The sequence below is a fragment of the Lepidothrix coronata genome, unplaced genomic scaffold (genome assembly GCF_001604755.1).
Source record: "Lepidothrix coronata isolate B3197 unplaced genomic scaffold, Lepidothrix_coronata-1.0 Scaffold264, whole genome shotgun sequence".
Taxonomy (NCBI): domain Eukaryota; kingdom Metazoa; phylum Chordata; class Aves; order Passeriformes; family Pipridae; genus Lepidothrix; species Lepidothrix coronata.
The window spans coordinates 229,095-247,894 of NW_016690444.1; the positions used below are offsets into that span (position 1 = coordinate 229,095).

Genomic DNA, 18,800 nt, shown 5'->3' on the forward strand with positions numbered 1-18,800 from the left:
CTGGGCAATAGAAGATGCCACTCTAATTAGTTACACCGACTGATAGTGCTGCAAACCTGTGTCTTTTCCCATGCAGATCAAAGATTCATTCCCACATTAGCATGCTGTATTTCTCATTCACACCTATTAACCTTAGGTATCAACTACCTTGATAGAATTTAGCATTTGACTGATCCTAAATTAAGGGTTTTTTTATCTCGAGGTGCCAGATACCCCCTGAATTCTAACAGGCAGGGACAGTTACACAACTGCACTTCAAAGCAGTCTGTGAAGCAGCTTCTTTGCCTTCAGCAATTGCACACCAGTGACTCATTCAAGTGACCTTACGTGCTCATTAGGAGCTCTAGGTGCATGCTGTAAATGTCAGAGAGCCTGAATTAATGTGTGGTGGGTTTTTTTTTTCCTTAAGTGTGTTTTTGCTGCATTTTGATGACAGTATTTGTGATCCCCCCCCAAGCCTCGCCTGGCTATTTGCTTATGGACAACTCTGACCTCAAATTATGGAATCCTAGAATATGCTGAGTTGGAAGAGACCCACAAGGATCAAAGTCCAACTTCTGGCCTTGCATAGGACATCCCAAGAATCACACTGTGTGCCTGAAAGTATTGTCCAAATGCTTGAACTCTGCCAGGCTTGGTGCTGTGATCACTTCCCTGGGGAGTCTGTTCCAGTGTCCAACTTTTTCCTAACCTTTTCCTAATATCTAACCAAGCCTCCCCTTACACAGCTTCACAATATTCCCTCGGGTCCTGTCACTGGTCTTTAGAGAGGAAAGATCACTGCCTGAATGTTCTTAAGCACCCTAAATTCAGGGCACTCTGGAGTTCCTTCTCTCTAGGATTAAAATGCTTTGATATGCCACACTATGCAAAAATGGCAATGTGTAACACAAAGAAACCACTTTTCCCCATGACTTTTTTTTCTTGCTTTACCAGTATATGACAGGAGTTGGACCCGATGGTCCTTGTGGGTCCCTTCCAACTCAGCATATTCTGTAATTCTGTGAAACAAAATTCTTCCAGCAAATCGGCATTAATTTTTTGAATCTCCCTCAGTGCTAAGAATTTGGACACAAATGCAAAACCAGCCAATTACTCAAGAGCAATCATTTACTGCTTAGCTGATCCAAGAGCAAATTTTCAGTCCACCCAGTCTTGAAACAGAAACTGTGCAGCCTTCCTGATGCAGGTTTACACTGATGCATTTTCCTGTGTGACTGGCTGCACAGCATCACCTTACTGTGGTCACTCTCTGTACTTCATTTAAGTTTACTTGCTTTTTCATGCTTCAACACAGTTCCAGGGAGCAAGGAATCACAAGTCTTCAAACTGCAATTTTTTCACTCATGCTATCTTCAAAAGTATCTCTTATTAAAAAAGCTAAATTTCTAAATTACTTTTTTGCTGTAAACAATTAAAGCAAGATTATACTGACGAGTAATTTCTTACCTTTTCACTACAGTTTGCATTTGCATTAGAAAACAGAAATAAAACCAGCTTTCAACTTCTAAAACTTTTCTGCACAAGCAAAATGGCAAAGAAAAGGATATTTTCCTGGAGTTTCAATACCCACTCTGTAGTCCACGTAACTTTGATATGGATGGAAGTTAAAAATAAAAACAAGCCTTGCTCTCTCAAACGCTATGACCTTATTGCCTTCATGCTTTTCACTCACATAGGCCTGGGAAAGAAAGGAAAAAGAAAATAAAACGACAAACCAAACAAAAAAAGTTTAAAATATTTAATTTCTAACAGAATTAACAAAAACAAGAACTCTCCCACTGTTTCCATATCTCATTTCAATAACTTAAAGATTCCAAAAACAAAGATATGGATGTTAACATGCAAACCAAAATTGTTTACCTATGCAATGTTGTCTAAAGTTTTTGATTACTAAAGTGTAGCTGACAGTTTTTATAAGGTAATAAAAAAATCAAAGGGGTAGATACCTGGCTGGCATAGAACACTTGACAAATTCTTGCTCAAAGGTTCATAACATGGTCTTTTTATCACACTTTCCCTCAGTAAAAAAATGAATTTGTTTTATCAAATGAAATATTCAACCTACTTGTTATGGGGATCTGCATCCCACCTACTGTTATTAACTTAGAAAATCAAGGTTTTTTGTTTGTTTTTTTAGAAATCTGTCAGAAATAGCTTTGCTAAGCCACATTAAACTGCTGCACATACCACCTTTTTCTATTTGCTAAAGCCATTATTAAATAACTAGATATCAATCAAAAGAAATTATTTAAAGTGGATTATGTCCAATATGAAATAATTAAACACTGAGAAATTACAATAATTGAGTTTCTTTCATAAAAGTTACAGTGTACACTTAAATAAAAAATGCAAATACAAAAAAGGTAAGTTGAAGAGTGGGAGACTATTATTGAAAGTTTTTTCTCAGAACCAGAGTAATTATTTTTATAAAGTGTATTGTCAGAACAACTTACACTTTCCCTAAGCAACACTTGGATTTGATTATGGACAATTTCATTGTCTGCTTTATCTAATCCACAGTTACTAAACAAACATAGGAAAAAATAATAGGAAAAGACCTTGCTATGAAGCTAAGAGGAGACTGTTTCGGATTTCTACTATCTGTGGAAGATATTTCAGTGCCATGTTTTGACAACTTGAAATATATGGTGAGGCCTTAAGCAAGGCATAATAAAGTGCTGTTTAAAATTTCTGCATGCAAATTTGGTATTGCTGTTATTCTGAACATGTACCCAAATGGTGACTAGAACTTATCATTTAGTCTGTACAGCTTACCTGGGGAGATGCAAGCCAGCCAAATCTTTCCTCCAATCTATTCATATCTCTATCAAAGGCATTTAGGAATTTATAGCGAAGAAGATCATCCTCAGTAAGATTAAACTGTCTCCTGGCATAGTGGTAGCTCTCATTATTCCCTATTCTGGGGAAGTCAAGCCATTCTGGATGTCCAAATTCATTACCTGTATTTAAAAATATTAAGGATCTGTGAAATTACACACTAAAAATACACTAAACCCGCAGAAGTAAAATATATTAATGTATAACTTCCCACAAGTTAGAAATTCCAAACAATATGTTTCTCTATATAAACTGATAATTTTATTATTAATATGTCTCTCAGAACTTCCACATTTGTTAGCAGATTTGTTTTGGCCAGAGCAAAATATCCACGGACTCCAGGGGAAGTAAAAAGTAATGAATAAACTATAAATTCCATGCTATCATGCCATGCTTAAAAATTTCCCATTCCCATCCCTCAACAGAGGCAAGACAAATTCAGTCATCTGGGATACAAGTTTTACAGTCACTGTGAAACCTAAACCCATCACTTTAATAGTAAAAGTCTGTTGGTTTAGAGTCCAGTTCTGGGCTCCTGAGTACAAGAGAGCCATGAAGCTCCTGGAGCAGGTCCAGGGGAGGGCAACAGAGATGATTAAGGGGCTGGAGCATCTCTCACGGGAAAAGGCTGAGGGAGCTGGGCCTGTTCAGCCTCGAGAAGAGATGACTGAGAAGGGACCTCATCAGTGTCCATCAGCACCCAAAGGGAGAGTGGCAAGAGGATGGATCAGGCTCTGTTTGGTGGCACTAAGGAATAGAATGAGAGATAACAGCAAAAAACTGATGCACAGGAAGCTTCATCTGAACACGAGGAAGAACTTCTTGACTGTGCAAGTGACCACTCACTGGAACAGACTGCCCAGAGAGGGTGTGGAGCCTCCTTTCTGGAGATATTCAGGAACCATCTGGATGCAAACCTGTGCAATGTGCTCTGGGATGACCCTGCTTGAGCAGGGAGGTTGGACCAGATGACCCACTGAGGTCCTTTCCAACCTGACCCATTCCATGATTCTGTGAAATCAGAGCTGCCATTCACATAACCACAGAGAGAGAAACCTCCCATTTTATCCACTGAACTCCAAACAATCAAAAGACCAGTTGCATGCACTTTGACCACCTTTTCAAGACTTTTTATCTTGGCAATGAATACTTGCATTATATTTTCCAGTGATATAAAAAGTAACTATTAAAAAAGATGACTTGAATCTCAGTTCCTGGCTTTCTAGAAAAATTCAAAAAGACATTCCAGTTCAAGCAGCAGCCTAGGTAGCAGACAGTAAAGCACAATGCTTCACGATGATGCATTTAGTATTTGATACTGAAAACCAGTGTGACAATTTGGGGATCCAACAGTATGTCTCAATTCAGCAACTTTACAAGAGCAGCTCCTTTTCCAAACATAACACACTGTCACGAGCACCAGAGACACATTTCAGGCTGTGATGAGGGATGTTTGAGTGCTGTGTCCCTCTGTGTGCCTATCAGTTCAGGTCCCTTTGCACATGTGTAAATGCCATTATATTTCAATTTGGTTTTTTACAGCACTATGCTTCATAAGTCTCATCCTGATTATCTTGCCCACACTACTGAGCAGACTTCACTTGAAGACAAAGGTTCATTCAGGCTTGGATTACACTCCTTTAAAAAAGAAGGAAAAAGACTGTCATTTAATCAAGAAAAAGATTAGCTTTTCTTACATAGAACCTCCAAAGCAAATCTCAGCTGTCAAAGCTAAGGATTCACAGCAAGACCTCATTTGGGACTCAGTATTTGAGTGATTTTCATGTATCCAAACTTTTCTTGGTTTATATATTGCCCTTATTAAATCTGAGATACATTCAAGTGGATTTGATGATCCTAACTCATGCTGTAACCTGCTGCCTAGCAGACTCTCAGTCGTTTTGGACGATTCATTTTACACAGGATCAAAATATGTCAAGTACTTTGAAAGTTAAACGCTCATTTCAAAACCTATGAACAGCTGGTTCACGAAAACCATTTTGGAGATTGCACAACACCTCCTCACCACAAAACAGAGACAATAATGGGGTACCCGGAAATATATGTAAGGAAAAACATTTCTACAAGCTGTTCCTCAAGTTTTATCAACGAGCTGGAGGTTTGTGGACCGACAAAGGGCAGGGATGCTGGGGGAAGGTAAGTGTTTCCTGGCTGGATACCCTGCATGTGCAGCCCTGATGCTTCTGCTGTCTCACCCAGCCTGCACTGCCTGGAGGGCCTGGAGCAGTGACAGCTATGGACTTATACTTCTGCAGCGATTTTTGTGTAATTCCATGCTTCACAGGAACAAAGAAATGACCAGAGAACAAAAGAGAAAAGCCTCATATATATATTTAGGAGAATCCTTCAGAGAGGTATCCGCTTTGTAAACGAGCTGACAGGTTGTAAATTAAATTTCCCATTCAAAAGCTAAACCACTAAATTTCATATTCAGCTCAGAACTGGAGACAAATATAAAAGAATCAGAACCACAGCAGGGCTTTCAAAATGACCTTGGAATAATGCTGGACTGAGCTCTTAAACTGTGCTAAGAATACGGTTTGGAAAATGAGGAAAGATATTGCTACAAAACAGACACTGTATCTAACCAAATTCAATATTCTCTGAAGAGCTGGGCAAGGTATTACCTTCTTTCGTGATCTGCACACTATTGAAAAGATACACTACATGAGACAGCTCAGGTAAAGACAAGAAAAAACATCAGAAAGTCAGAGATAATACATATCTTGAAACAACAGCCAAGGAAAGCATACCTATTTGTTCAAGAAAAAAAACAAAACAAAGCAAAACAAAAATGGAGGAAATAAGCAACAGAAGATAGCAAATAAATTAGACTAAACTAGCTCATCATTTCCACAGATTATTTCACTGTAAGTAGAGCATACTTCCTCCATGGCTTTGCCTACTTCCCCACCACAGTAACTAGTGTTGTTCCAATGCTGTGTTTTGTTGCTTTGTGTTTGTGTTTTTTTTTTTAAAACAAAAACAATACAAGTGCAGAAAAATCCAAAAAAGCAGTCTTAATTTCCTAACTATTACTAATGGCTATGAAGAAAAAAAGGGAATTTAGCACAGTGCAACAACTTGACAGAAGACTAAAATACTTGCTGTGGTCAGAAAAGCACGTTGAGGGTCTAAATACTGCACACACTTTGACACTGTTTCCAGGGGCAACTTCTGCACCACATACTCATGAGACTTTTGCATAAGCTGCTTGATTTTAAGAGGGCCTTTTGATTTCTCTTTATAGAAAGAAAAACAGAAGTCCACAAGTTATAACTGAGTGAAATCAAGTAGGTTACCTTGGTGATGTTTTTAACTGTGGTATAGGGAAAAGGAACTAACATGTAGGATGTAGCAGGCCTATCAATAAACTCCCAAGATGATTCTGCACTTGAGATGCATTAAGGCTATGCATCCCTTAAAAAAACCCCACATCCCATACCTCTTTTTTTTTGTTTGTTATTTTTTTCCTAGTTTAAGTTTATAACAAATTCCAGGAGGGACTAGGGAAGGGAAGGCACAGGTAAGGGACCAGGACTTACTTCTGGAGACAACTACTGGTGGTACCTGTGAAGTGTGCTCTGCGTCCTTCCCCACATTCCACTTCCATTCTTGTGAAAGTCCCTAAGCACAGAAGTACTGCTGGGATTTCTTTTCCTCTAATTAATTTACTCCTTGATGTAAAGGTTCAAACTACAGATTGACAAGGAGCCAGCTGCCACAAATGATGCAAATCAAGACAATGGAACTAATGGGGGGAGGGGGGCAGAGAACAAAGCTGAAAATTGGGAAATTTTGATTAGAGAAACAAAACAAAGACAAATCCTTGAAGTGCAATGCATACTAATTTTATCTAGGAATTGATTCAAGTTTGCTATTTCCTGAATATTGCACATACTGGACAACCTTTCTACGTAAAAGATTTCAAGATCACAATTACAACAAATAAATTGACTACCTATCACCATAATAAAAATTTTTATCATGCCTGTTTATTAGGCTAGAAATGCATTTACACCACAAAGAAGTTACACTGCTGCTGATTGCTTTGAGGTTGTGCCCCACAGGTCATTCAAGTTTTCTTGATCTCTCTTCTTTAGACATGTTCACTAGCAACTCCTACACAAAGATTCAGGCTTAGCAGAACTGAAGGGATATCTAAAAGATGGAGCAGGCAGTGTCAAGAGATGTTTGTATTTTGAATTAAATATGACACTTAATTCTTAATTAAGTATGAATTTAACGTCATTGCCTTTGTGAACAATGATGACAGTGCAACAATCTGCAGATGATAAATAGAATCAGTGTAAGTCAGATCTAGACAGCATGTGATATTTACTGTTATTTCAAAAAATAAACACTTCAAACAATGAATCCTCATTTGCCCTAGTTGTGAAGCTCTTGGATTTTAAGTGATTCTGATACTCTGCATTTACTCATATTTGTACCAAATCTTCTTAACGTTCATTACTACCAAAACCAAATAAGAAACACTATATTGCCTTCAAATGATGAGAGAATGAGCTTCATTGCCAGCATTCATTTAGTCTTGTAATCCATGCAAAATTAAAATAAAATGAAATTCCAAACGTGCTCCTCCCAAAACACTAGGGTTAGATGACTCCAAGACATTCATATTTTCTTTTAATCCTCTAGCACTTGTATTCAGCGACATATTGGGTCAGAAAAGACGAACAAAATCAATTTAGGTAAAAAATTCAATTGTAACTCCTGCATAAAGAAGAACCAGACCAGCTATGGAATGAAATCCTGAGGAATTCCATTGGAATGTCTCACTTGTTTCCCTCCCATTCCCACTTCCTATCAAGTTTGGTCTGTCTTCACTCATTTCCTACTGATATTTAAATGTTAGGAGTTTTTGTACCATACGATTTTATAACATCGATAAGAGAGTTCCAAGCTCTTAAAGGAGATAATTTCCCACTTGTCCCAACAAAAATTCCAACCACACTAAATGGCATTGTTCTGTTCTCATATTTCAAACCTACAAATCTCTTTTTTCAGATCAGTTACAGAAAAATAAAAAAAACAAACCAAGTAACAAGAAAAGAGCAATTCTGCTATGATTTACTTTATTTTTCACCAGAAGCAGTGTGTGTGATGGTTATGCCAACATGTTTGTAATGCAGGGCTAAGAGCTGGACTCAATGAGCCTCGTGGATCTCTTCCAACTCAGCATATTCTGTGATTTACAGAGGAAAAAAAAAATAATTATCTGGAATAAATAATTCCAGATAAATAAAATAAACCACTATTCAGTGAAATAGTAGTAGTGTCACTGACAATGGTACTCAGTTCCTAAGGGCAGATGAATGTTTTCCCTTGAATGCTTTACTGAGCAGAGCTCAAGACTTTCTGCAATTCACACAAGAAATAAAGAGTACCATGAGAAGTTACTTAAACTAGAAGGGACCCTGAGAAGATGATTATTTTATTCGTTTACTCTTAGAAACTTTCAGTCCTGAAAGTTTACATTTCAGCACCCCTTTCCCAGTGTAGAATACAATATTTCAGATTTCAAATTTACTCCATGCCCTCATAGAGCACTTAAAAAAAATAAAAGTAGCAATTGAACTATTTGTGGTGCTTTTATGGTGAAACAGTTCCCATTTTGCTGTTTCCTGTTAGCTGCAACTTGGTAAAAACAAGAGAGTGACTTGGATGCTGTGGCATTTCCACCAGACTCTGTGTACATGCACAGTATACATTATTTAGGTAACCACTTCCAAGAGCTCACTAAAATATTAAAGAACAGAAATATTGCACAACACACTACAAAGGTTAAAAAAGAATAAAAACAACAAAACCAAAATTCAACAAAAACGTACAAAACCTATGTCAAGAAACTTTCTTGAACAGAAGATGCAGTCAGAGAAGTTTAGCTAAATGTGGTGCATTTCTGGGTATTCACTGGTACCACAACTAACAGGTTAAAGGGCCTGAAAAGTGAATCTAGGACCAGATTGGAGCAGGATAGAGGTCACACAAAGAAGGATATTCAGTAAACAGCAGTTTACTTACTGCTATCAATAAGTACAGAATTTCATTGTCCAACTTTGAAAGAGCACATAAAGGATGGAGAAAAAAAACATGTAAACTGAAAAAAAAGACCACATAAATAATATTTGATGCATAGGAAAATTAAAGCTTTTCATGTCAAGTAAATAAAAAAATTAAAGTTCAGTATTATTCTGTTCTTGCTACAGGAACAAATCTAGTTACTTCAATAACTATGAGTTTGTTAACAACACAAAATAAGAAAATTTTAAATTAAAGTTTGGGAAAAACTTCTTAAAAAGGAGAGGGGGGAAAAAAAAAAGGCATCCTAAAGCAAATGTTAGTAAGCAAAACAGAAAGAGATGGACTGTGAGAAGCCTTGCAGGTTGTGGAAAAGTAATCTGAAGGAAAAGAGAGACATGGGCATGGAGAAGAGGGAAGTAGCATAAGACAAAGCAAAGCATCAGACAGACAATGGTTAAATTAAATGGTTTTATCTGGGGTGAGGGAAAGGTAGGGAAGTAGTAAAGTACGTTTGCATAAGGGAGAAGTCATACCTAAAAGATATTTAGTGGTTTCTGTTACTTCTTTTTGCATATGCAGAGACATCTATTGTATCCCTACCAGCCTGACTGGACACGGTATTGTCACCCCAACCCTCACAAAGGTGAGAACAACACACAGAGAGCATCAACTCTCTTGTCTTCAGGCACTACTCAAATGCACAGAAGGTCCATCTGCAACTGGCACATCATCCATTCTGGGAAACTGGCTTCTTTCTTTTATATAAATAATTATATGCACTGCGAATATTTATATCTACATAACACACACTTCATATACAGAATTGATACAACAAGGGAAAAAAAAGGCAGAAAAAACACTGGTTGAAAACTTATTCCACTGTCTACACACCAGGTAGGTCATCCTTATGCCAAAGTAGGAGAAAGCAAACAAACAAAAGAACTGAAAGGTCTTGTTTTCTTGAAACAGTACAAATCAGCCATCAAAGTACACTTCTGGTTACAGGTCTAAACCTTTTCTTACCTTATGTCCTTATGTACATTCCCAAGACTCTTCCTAGACTCACATATCACTGCTTTGAGAATACATTAAAGCTTCTTTCTGCCAGCTGCCTCCTGCCCTCCATCTGAGGCTGACTTGACCCTGCCATGCTGAGAATGTATTTATAAACTTCCTGAAAACATTTGCTTTAAAAAAAACCATCTTCTCAAGACCTTCACGGTTTTAACCATCTCTCATTTGCTGTTGTTTCCAGTGAACCCAGGTGTTTTCAAAACCAGAACGATGTGCTTACTGTAAAAGTCTTTGCAAAGGAACAGAATCATACTGGCTTTTCCTCAAAGAAATGGAAAACTCCAAACAGCCACCACTGCACCTGAAGCAAGTGGTACCTGGGCACGGTGGCACAGCTCTTGGAGTCCAGAGACTTGCCCTTGATGTGCTCAGTCTCAAGGCTGTGGCTGCCAATGATGGTATTTCTAAGTTCCCATATCAGATGCGTTTTACTGCAATTAAGGAAATGGAGGTGTTTTTTTTTTTTCCTGACTGTTACGTACGTGATTTGTGAATTTTGAAGGGACAACCAGTATCCTGCCTGCAGGACTTGGCCCTGTTTCGAAGCAAACTGTTACTGTAATGTCTCATCATTGTGAACTTGCATATAGATAAATATATATAAACATAACAGGGGAAAAAGGTAATGAAATGGTTTATTTTTGTTTCTAAACACAGTTCTACACAACGGCTGAAATCTTAGGTGTAACTGGCATCTAACTGGAGCCAGACTTCAGATATGCGAGGATATTTGCCTAAGAATTACTTGGAACAAATAGAAAAATGGTAAAATCAAGCAGAAAAACAGCTCTAGAGCCAGGCACATTGCATGTGAGCTAGTCCTTTTCTGGAATAATTCCAGTGTGCAACATTCTCCCTGCAGAAGACTTCACTACAACAGAGACCACGCTATCCACACGTTTTTCAGCAGTGCATTCACAAGTTGAGTTGTGCTACCTGTCTGCTCACTCCTCAATCTCTTTGTGAAAATACACAGGAGATAGTTAGTTCATGTTGGTAGGTTATCAGTGTTCTTTTCTAATGGACATTCTCCAGATTTATGAGGGCAGCCAGGCTGAAACACGGCTTGCACTTCAAACACAAGGTTGCAGGGTTGTGACAGCCCTGTTGAGGAGCTCATTTCTTGTTCTCTGATAGCATTTCATTGATATCTATTCCTTCAAAGATCTGCTTCACCTATTTAGTAATCCTGGAGTCAGAGATGCCTATCTGTGAGCGTGGTCATCAGCAGGTCTCTGAGACATGGCTTGTAAGACACATCCCAGCACTACACTTGGCTTTGAGATATGAAACAAATGGGAAAGTTATGCAGAGGACCGAAGAAAGAGCAACAGCATAACCTGACATATTTGTGTCAGGCTCCAGCTGAATGCCACGTGAACTTTCAGTGCTTAAATAGCCCACACTTTACATCCAAGCCCACACTTTACATCCAGCACAGTTCTGGTGAATAGACAATGAACTGACCTGCTGTGAGTGAACACAAACCCTGTATAATCAGGTCTGGACACAGTTTAGTCTCCAAGACTTATCTCTGAGATAATTTGTAAAGCTCAAAGGCCTTCTATGAGTCTTTGCACAAAACAACAACAACAAAAACAAAGATGTGGAAATCAGCATGGAAAATAAAATTCAATATCCTAATCTCAAAATAAAAGTTTAAAGAAAGAAAAGGAATACAAATTTTGATATCAACTTATAGAACTCCCATGCATCTTGAATGTTAGCAGAGAATTTCACCACATTGAAGTGCGAAAAAACAGTGAAATGATTCTGAAATAAGCCACACATCATATTTTATAAGAAAATGTGTATATTAAAATCCTTCCAGGTTCCTTATTCATCAACTAAACATCATGGCAACATATGGCAAAGAAGTTTTTGACCATAATCACATCTTCCAATTACATACTGTTCAGAAAATAGAGATGGGTAAGATACAGAGGTTTTTTCAAAGTGTTCAATTATTATGGAGTTTGACAACATCACTCCAGCATAATGCATGGGGTGCTTGGTCAGTAAACCCAAACTGCTCGTTAAGGAGAAAGGCAAGTGCTGTGACCCAGAATTGCTTATTAGCAATGTTTCAGAATACAGAAAGCCTTACAGAATGAGAAGAGTTGCAAGCGTTTTTTAAAGTCAGGTTTCTCTTACAGAACGTTCCCAAATAATTTGTTTCAAGAAATAGACTTGCCTCAGTGAGCTGATAAAAAACACAGCACTGGCAAATCCAGACTTCCTGCTGTTCAGCCGTGCATTTTCTCTCTACAATTACTTCAGTTCCACTACTTAGCAGGAAAACATTTAAATTTTTACTGTCCTCCTGCCTTGCAGCAAAAGCATGTAAGAGACTGATGCTAAATAATCGTGTACTGAGGATTCAAGGTTAGATCAGGTTAGTTTGTTGTTGTTTAGGTTTTTTTTTTTGTTTGCAGTTTATGTGGTTGTCTTTGTTTTTACCCCATAGATGAAAATAAATGCCAGCTACTGACACTGGCAAAGATTGGCCAACTATTCCTTTTGCATCAGGGCTACTGCTGAGGGATGAATGAAATATTAGCCATCTGTAAAATTCAAACGTGCTGGGGAAAATGTAAACACAGAATCCACATTTTGAGAGTCATACACTTTGTTAATAGTTTAAAATAATACTGAGATATTATATAATCTGTTTTCCTATACAGTTATTAAAGTAAATATGACACAGGAGATAAAATTCTTTCTGTGAATCTTCTTATGTGTAGACAAAAGACACTGTGGGCAACAAATAAAACCAAACACCTCATCCAGCCACTTTCGAATGCTCACACTAAACCAGTTTCTGACATCAATACACTGCATGAACTCTAATAGGTAAAAGGGCCCAAAATATCACCCAGATACAAATGCTTGAATTGGTGGCTAATTTGTGTGACTGGAGTTATTTAAACCAACAATGGAGTTGGAGGAAAGGAGAAAGTAAAGGGAGAATCAGATCCAGCAGAAATTGGACAACCATGTTCATAAAAAAGCCAAGATGCTGCATCAGAAGGGGTAGAGGCCCTTGCTGAGTTTAGGGCTAGCAGGGATTGAACCACCCTGCCAATCACAGGGATTGAAAGGCCAAAAATCCAGCTGAAGCTCTGAGCTGGCATTCGCTGCCTCCTGTTGCTCATCAGCTGCACTGGGCTTCCTCACAGGGAAAAGATTAACTCTGCTCCAGCCCAGCCCAGCCCACTTGGACTGCCAGCAGCGAGCAGCAGGAGCTGCTGCAAGTTCTCCAAGCCCAGCTGTTGATAAATGTTGGCACTTTGTCATGCTAAAAACTGCAACAGGCCACTGAAAAAGGAGCAGTGATGTTCTCACTGGTAGCCCACAGTCCCACTTCAAGCAGAGTAACTCTGCATAAGATATTATCCCGGGAAAGAGTGATAACTATGTCTGGTCACTAAGACAAATGTTGCTTTGGTGTTTTCTAGCTCTGTTTAAAGACAGCAGAAACATCAGCCCCAAAGCAGAGCACAACACAGTGTCATGCATTACTTTTTGGCATTTCCACTCAAACCAACACAATGCTCTGCTGGGTTTTAGAAGGAATCTTTATCTAATAACTGAAGTTAAAACATGTGGCTGTTCAAAAAACCATCTACCAGTAGTTCAGATAGATTGGACTGGTTAACAGAAAATGACAGTACCTGAAATCAAAACTGACTATTTAAGCTAGGAAAATACAAGCTTGCCAAAAACCTCCTTGTGGAAGTGTGAATATTTTGAGCAACCTGAGGAGAAAAGAGGTAGCCTTGGAAGTTTCACATTCTCATTTGGCCTGTGCAAAATGAAACAGTACATTTACATTATGATTCATTTTCCTTCTGTTTACTAGAAAATAAATACATGAAACAAGTACCATAACCAAGTTTAAACTCTACCAAGAGGGAATAATTTCCTGATTTTTCCTCTCCCAAAAATTCGACTTTTCCTCTTAATCTGGAAAGAAAATTAGCTTTAAAATGTACTGTTATTCCAAAGAACAAAACTGCTGCCTTGCACTGTGTTTGAAAAGCAGTATCCTCAGTGGATGGTCAATATTTATGCTAGTATAAACATAATTAATGTGTGTATCAGAAGAACAACCCCCACCAATTTACGTACTTTTTGCATTCATTGTTCTGGAGTCTTTCGTTTCCTTCAACTTGTTCATTTTTAGCTTCAGAGGGTTTTTTTTTTGTTTGTTCTGTTTTGTTTTCTGGGGGATTTTCTCCTTTAAGATAGTCTTACATAAGAAATGAAAGATGATGAGTAGTTTATGTAAGCCTCTAACCAGACACTTGAAAGCGATTTTTCTAAGTGATGTTTATTAGTTTTAGCATATTTCAAGACTGCTAGCATAATAATCTTATAGTGACAGCATAATCTGCTGCAAGATCTCTGCTCGTTAGAGTCAATCATAACCAGGATGTCTAGGGCAAGATTATTTGTATTGTTGGTGGGGTTTTTGTTTGGTTGGGTTTTTCTATGTGAAAAACATGGAAAGTTTGGGTTTTTTTCAGAGAGAACAGTTTTTTCAGAGAGAACAGTTAGAGATCAGGAGTCAGGGTCTTTGCCACTTTGTCATGCTAAAAAAAGGGGCAGGTTTTAAGAAGAGTCTCATCTGCCTGACAATCAACTGAATCAATGAATGACCATCAGTCAGTACATTGAACTGACTAAGGAATTCACTGTTCAGTCCTGAAGCAGAAAATATATAGTTTGAATTGAAATGCCTTGTTTATCTGTAAATGAGATCTACTAAGGAAGATGCACAAAAGTTGTGTATCAATGAGAAAAACCTCTGATGATGTAATTCAAGGTATGTCCTGGTACTCTCCCTCTTACTAGAATAGGGACCAAATCTCATACAGTTTCTGAAGAGTTATTCTGAACTTTCTGCCAGATACCATGTGTCTGTCAGAGGGTGACTGCACCTGAATGATGTTAAAAATCAGAATTCATTTAAAATCATTGAGATGTGCTACTCCCACAAAAATACTTAGTCTTGAATGCTCACTGCTCCTAGATTTGCAATCGCATCATGTGGACATTACGCATTCATGTCTTATATGAAAGGAAGTGTTACAAAATTTGATTTTTAAGCAGCTCAAACCTAATCCTTGAGCCATCTTTAGTCACATCTCAGAGCTCACGAAGGAAAAGTTAAAATATCATAACAACATAATGCTTGCATATTGTTGAAATACTTTTGTGGCTCTTTACAACACCAGAATGGGATAAAGAAAGGCTGTAATTTAGAACCAGCCTTGAAGAGCATCCCTTTCTAATACTAATCTACAATTAGTACATTAGACACCAAAAATTTCTGATGCCATGTTATTTAGGCTATGAAATAAAAACCCAAAACCAAATGGTTTTGCATAACATAGACTTAGGAACTTTATGAAGCAGGTCTCTGTTTGGGTAACTGAGGAAGGTGCTTCCAGTCTGAGTGGCCACATGGAGACTGCAACTACAGCAAAGGCTACAGAGACCCTGGCAAGCAGACTGATGAACAAATGGGCTGGATTCACACTGTGAAGATAGTTTTGACTCACCTGGACATTAAATCAGGGTCAACACAACTGAGAAGTGGGTGAAAGAAAAAAAAACAAACCCACAGGGTTTAAAAAAAATTAGCAGGTATAGATATAGCCTGAAGCAAAACATTGTTCCTCAGATTAAAAAAAGGACTTGAAGAATTGATACTGATGGCACCTTTGCTGCAAAGAGCAGGTAAGTTATAAAATAACCACCAAAATCTGAAATCTCTAAGATCTGAGCACAATTGTCCAGTGAGGCCTTCATCTTTTTGCCTTTTTTTTTTTGCTTTTTGGCATGTGGGGAGACAGGAAAAAGTAAATCACAATATTGGGAGAACTGGGTGAAAACAAAATGTTTGTTGAAATTAAAAACATAAAAGAGGGAAACAAACTAGGCTAACTGCATGTTACCACAGCCTTTCAAAAATCAGTTGTGGCAGAAAATGCCCTTTCTGCATGTTTAGTTAATCCTTCACACTCTCCTTCCCTTGTACTTCTGAACAGGACACGCCTTACAAAAACTGCTTTAAGAGACATCAGAAGAGCCACAATGTGCTCTGGCTTAAGTGGCATTAGTCCACTCTTCTTCCTTCAGGTAATCATTCTCACTAGAGCCAGAAAGGCTAGAGAAAAGATTTTGGCCATTTGCTCCCCAGTAACAGGTTCATTTGATCACGGGCTTTTAGGAGGCACTCAGAGTGACACCAGGCAGAGCTTCTGCCAGTTTTCTATTTCGTCTACCAATTTGCAGGGTCCAGTACAGAAAACGGTTCCAATGACTGGGGAATCCCAGACACCCTAATGCACACTCCAGCATTTCCTGATGATGGTACATTACCCCTGTAACTCCAGATACACACCACCTCATGCATTAAGAATGCTGGTGTGAGGCACATGGGTCGAGCAGCAGGGGTTCACAAACCACAGCAGAGGACACTTGCTAGACTTCAAACCATTGGTGATGGTTTTTGGCTTTTTTTTTAAATTTGTAAGAGTCTCAGAAGAGTTAAAAAATGTCTAAGAACTTTCTATGACTGAGGCACTAAGGGTGACCAAAGTGACTTGCCTGAAGTGATGGGCATATACGCAATAAACCAGAAAAATACGGGTTTTTACAACTCCAGTTTACTTCTTGAACTTGAGAACCAGTCAAACAGGATTTTGTAATAAAAAGGAATCTAACCAACTCCTCCTGGGGGGCTTTGCTGGGAAGAGATCAAGTGCTCTTTCTTCCTGCCCCCATGGTGTGGGTGTCAGGAAAAGCTGCATTTTGGATGGTGTGTTCTTGTGACAGCTGGGGAAGGGATGACTCTGAACAAGTGTCCTCATAGATCAGAATGCTAAATTTTGCCTAGAGTTGTTCCCAGATTGCTTATCTGTCTTCACACTCATGGTTTTTTCAAATCACTTTGTTCAAAGGAGTTTAGAAAACAAGTAAATAGTTGAAAATGAACAATCTAGAACTCTGAACCTTTGAGATTCAACTTCAGATTCAACAACAGAGTTTCACCATGAGCTGTCCCCTCTCTTCATTCCATTACCTCATGCCTCTTTATTTGAGGATTAGAGCTATCCCTTCTGGCTTTGAAATTCAACAATTTGCTATATACACAGAGGCAAATATTCATCTTATACTCAAAACATATTTAAGTTAGCCCTAAGACCTGAATCAGCTGAAGGCATAACAAAGCTGTGAGTCTTTCAAGGCATAAATAACTAATAAGTTTAGATTTCTCTTGTGACACCAAGTTGATAGACACAAAATAAATTTACACTAATAAATGAGAATCAGAGTAGAAATTATTTCTAGATTACATTATGGCTGCTTAAAACATGATAAAATTTTAATTTGTTTTTCAGGTTTTGAAACAAATATTTCTGGATTAGTGCATAAAATAATACAAGCAATGTCATTTAAGTAGCCACCTTCAACTTTTTTCCTTGAGCAACTTTTTACTAAGAACATATTTTCATATGCATTTCTCCTTTCCCTACCCCAAAGTTTCACATAACTGCTGGAATTTATTCTGTACGCACGCATTCACTAATTTTTCAAAAATCTTATTTCCAAAAATAGCATTTTATTTCACTGAGATATGCATGTAGTCAAAGTGCTACGCTTCATGCTGTCTTTTCACTGTGTACAAAGAAGTGACACAACTTTCTTAAGGCCTAAGTTGAAAATGTACTGCAGCTCTATTTGGCTTTTTGTGCCTCTGAGAGAAAACTTCTCTGTCAAGGGAAAAAGCAAACTTTGATCTCAGGAAAAAAAAAGAAAACCAAACCTACTTCAATGTCTGAAAATCACTGTGTTACAACTGTCTGAGGAAAGCCAAATATGTACAAACACTAAGATGATTTCTCCTCTCCCCCTCCAGCAACGCCGTATGGAAACTCAAAGTGACAAAAGCAAAACACAAAACAAGAGACAAAAAGCCATCAGAGATTACGTGCACAAAGACATTTTGAATCTGGCATATGCAATATTTCTCGGTAATGATTTTTTATTCCTTTGTGGGTTTTTTCTTAAAAAAAAAATAAACTTGCTCAACTGATAAATGCTTTACATGGATCATCCATAAAAAAAAAAAAAGGGAAAAGAATCCTCTGAAATAAGTAAAATTACACCTTTATCTGCAAAAAATGATTTGCCAATGTCATTACTCATTCTGTTTTGCTCCATTTCATTCCTTTACACAGCCACACCACGGTGGGAGCTTATTTCACTACTCGTTTTTTTATTTAGATCTTAATGGGAATGTTTTCTTGTCAGAAAACAACATATCCTTTGAAAACCTGAGACCCCATGGTAACAGCAGGAGGGAGGAACAGAGAGACAGGGCTGTAATGTGTGACTAGTAAAAACTTCTCACCGCCCCGAGCCCCGTCTCTTGGTATCTCGCATCATCCCTCTATAAACCAGCAGATGAAAAAAAGTCTCCTTACAGAAAGATATGCTACAACTTCTAAACCAAATATGGTTGCTGCTGCTTTCTACAGGCTTTCCTCAATACACATTCCAAGCACAAACATTTCCACATTTCCATTTAGGCACTAAGGAGTGGAACAGAAACCTTCAGTCACTCATCATCCTGTTTTCCATCCCTTGTTCTGGAGTGCCCGGTCTCTCAAGCGTTCTCAACATTTTCATATCACAGAAAACAGCACAAATCAAAAACTTACCCAGAGAATATAACACGTAGACAGCTCTTTTACTAAGATAAATTCTACTTATTTCTACAGGCCTCTTCCCGGATTTAAGTTCTC

At 38.1% G+C, this 18,800-nt stretch overlaps 1 protein-coding gene across 1 annotated transcript in view; it reads right to left on the minus strand.

Moving 5' to 3' along the window:
* Positions 1-18,800, minus strand: part of GBE1 (glucan (1,4-alpha-), branching enzyme 1) — a gene marked incomplete at its 5' end in the record, with an annotated part of 112,065 nt that overhangs the window by 14,734 nt on the left and 78,531 nt on the right. The window contains 2 exons of the mRNA XM_017835851.1: positions 1,551-1,681; positions 2,779-2,963. Of these exons, the coding sequence (XP_017691340.1) occupies positions 1,551-1,681; positions 2,779-2,963 (316 nt within the window). The remainder of the gene's footprint in view (positions 1-1,550; positions 1,682-2,778; positions 2,964-18,800) is intronic.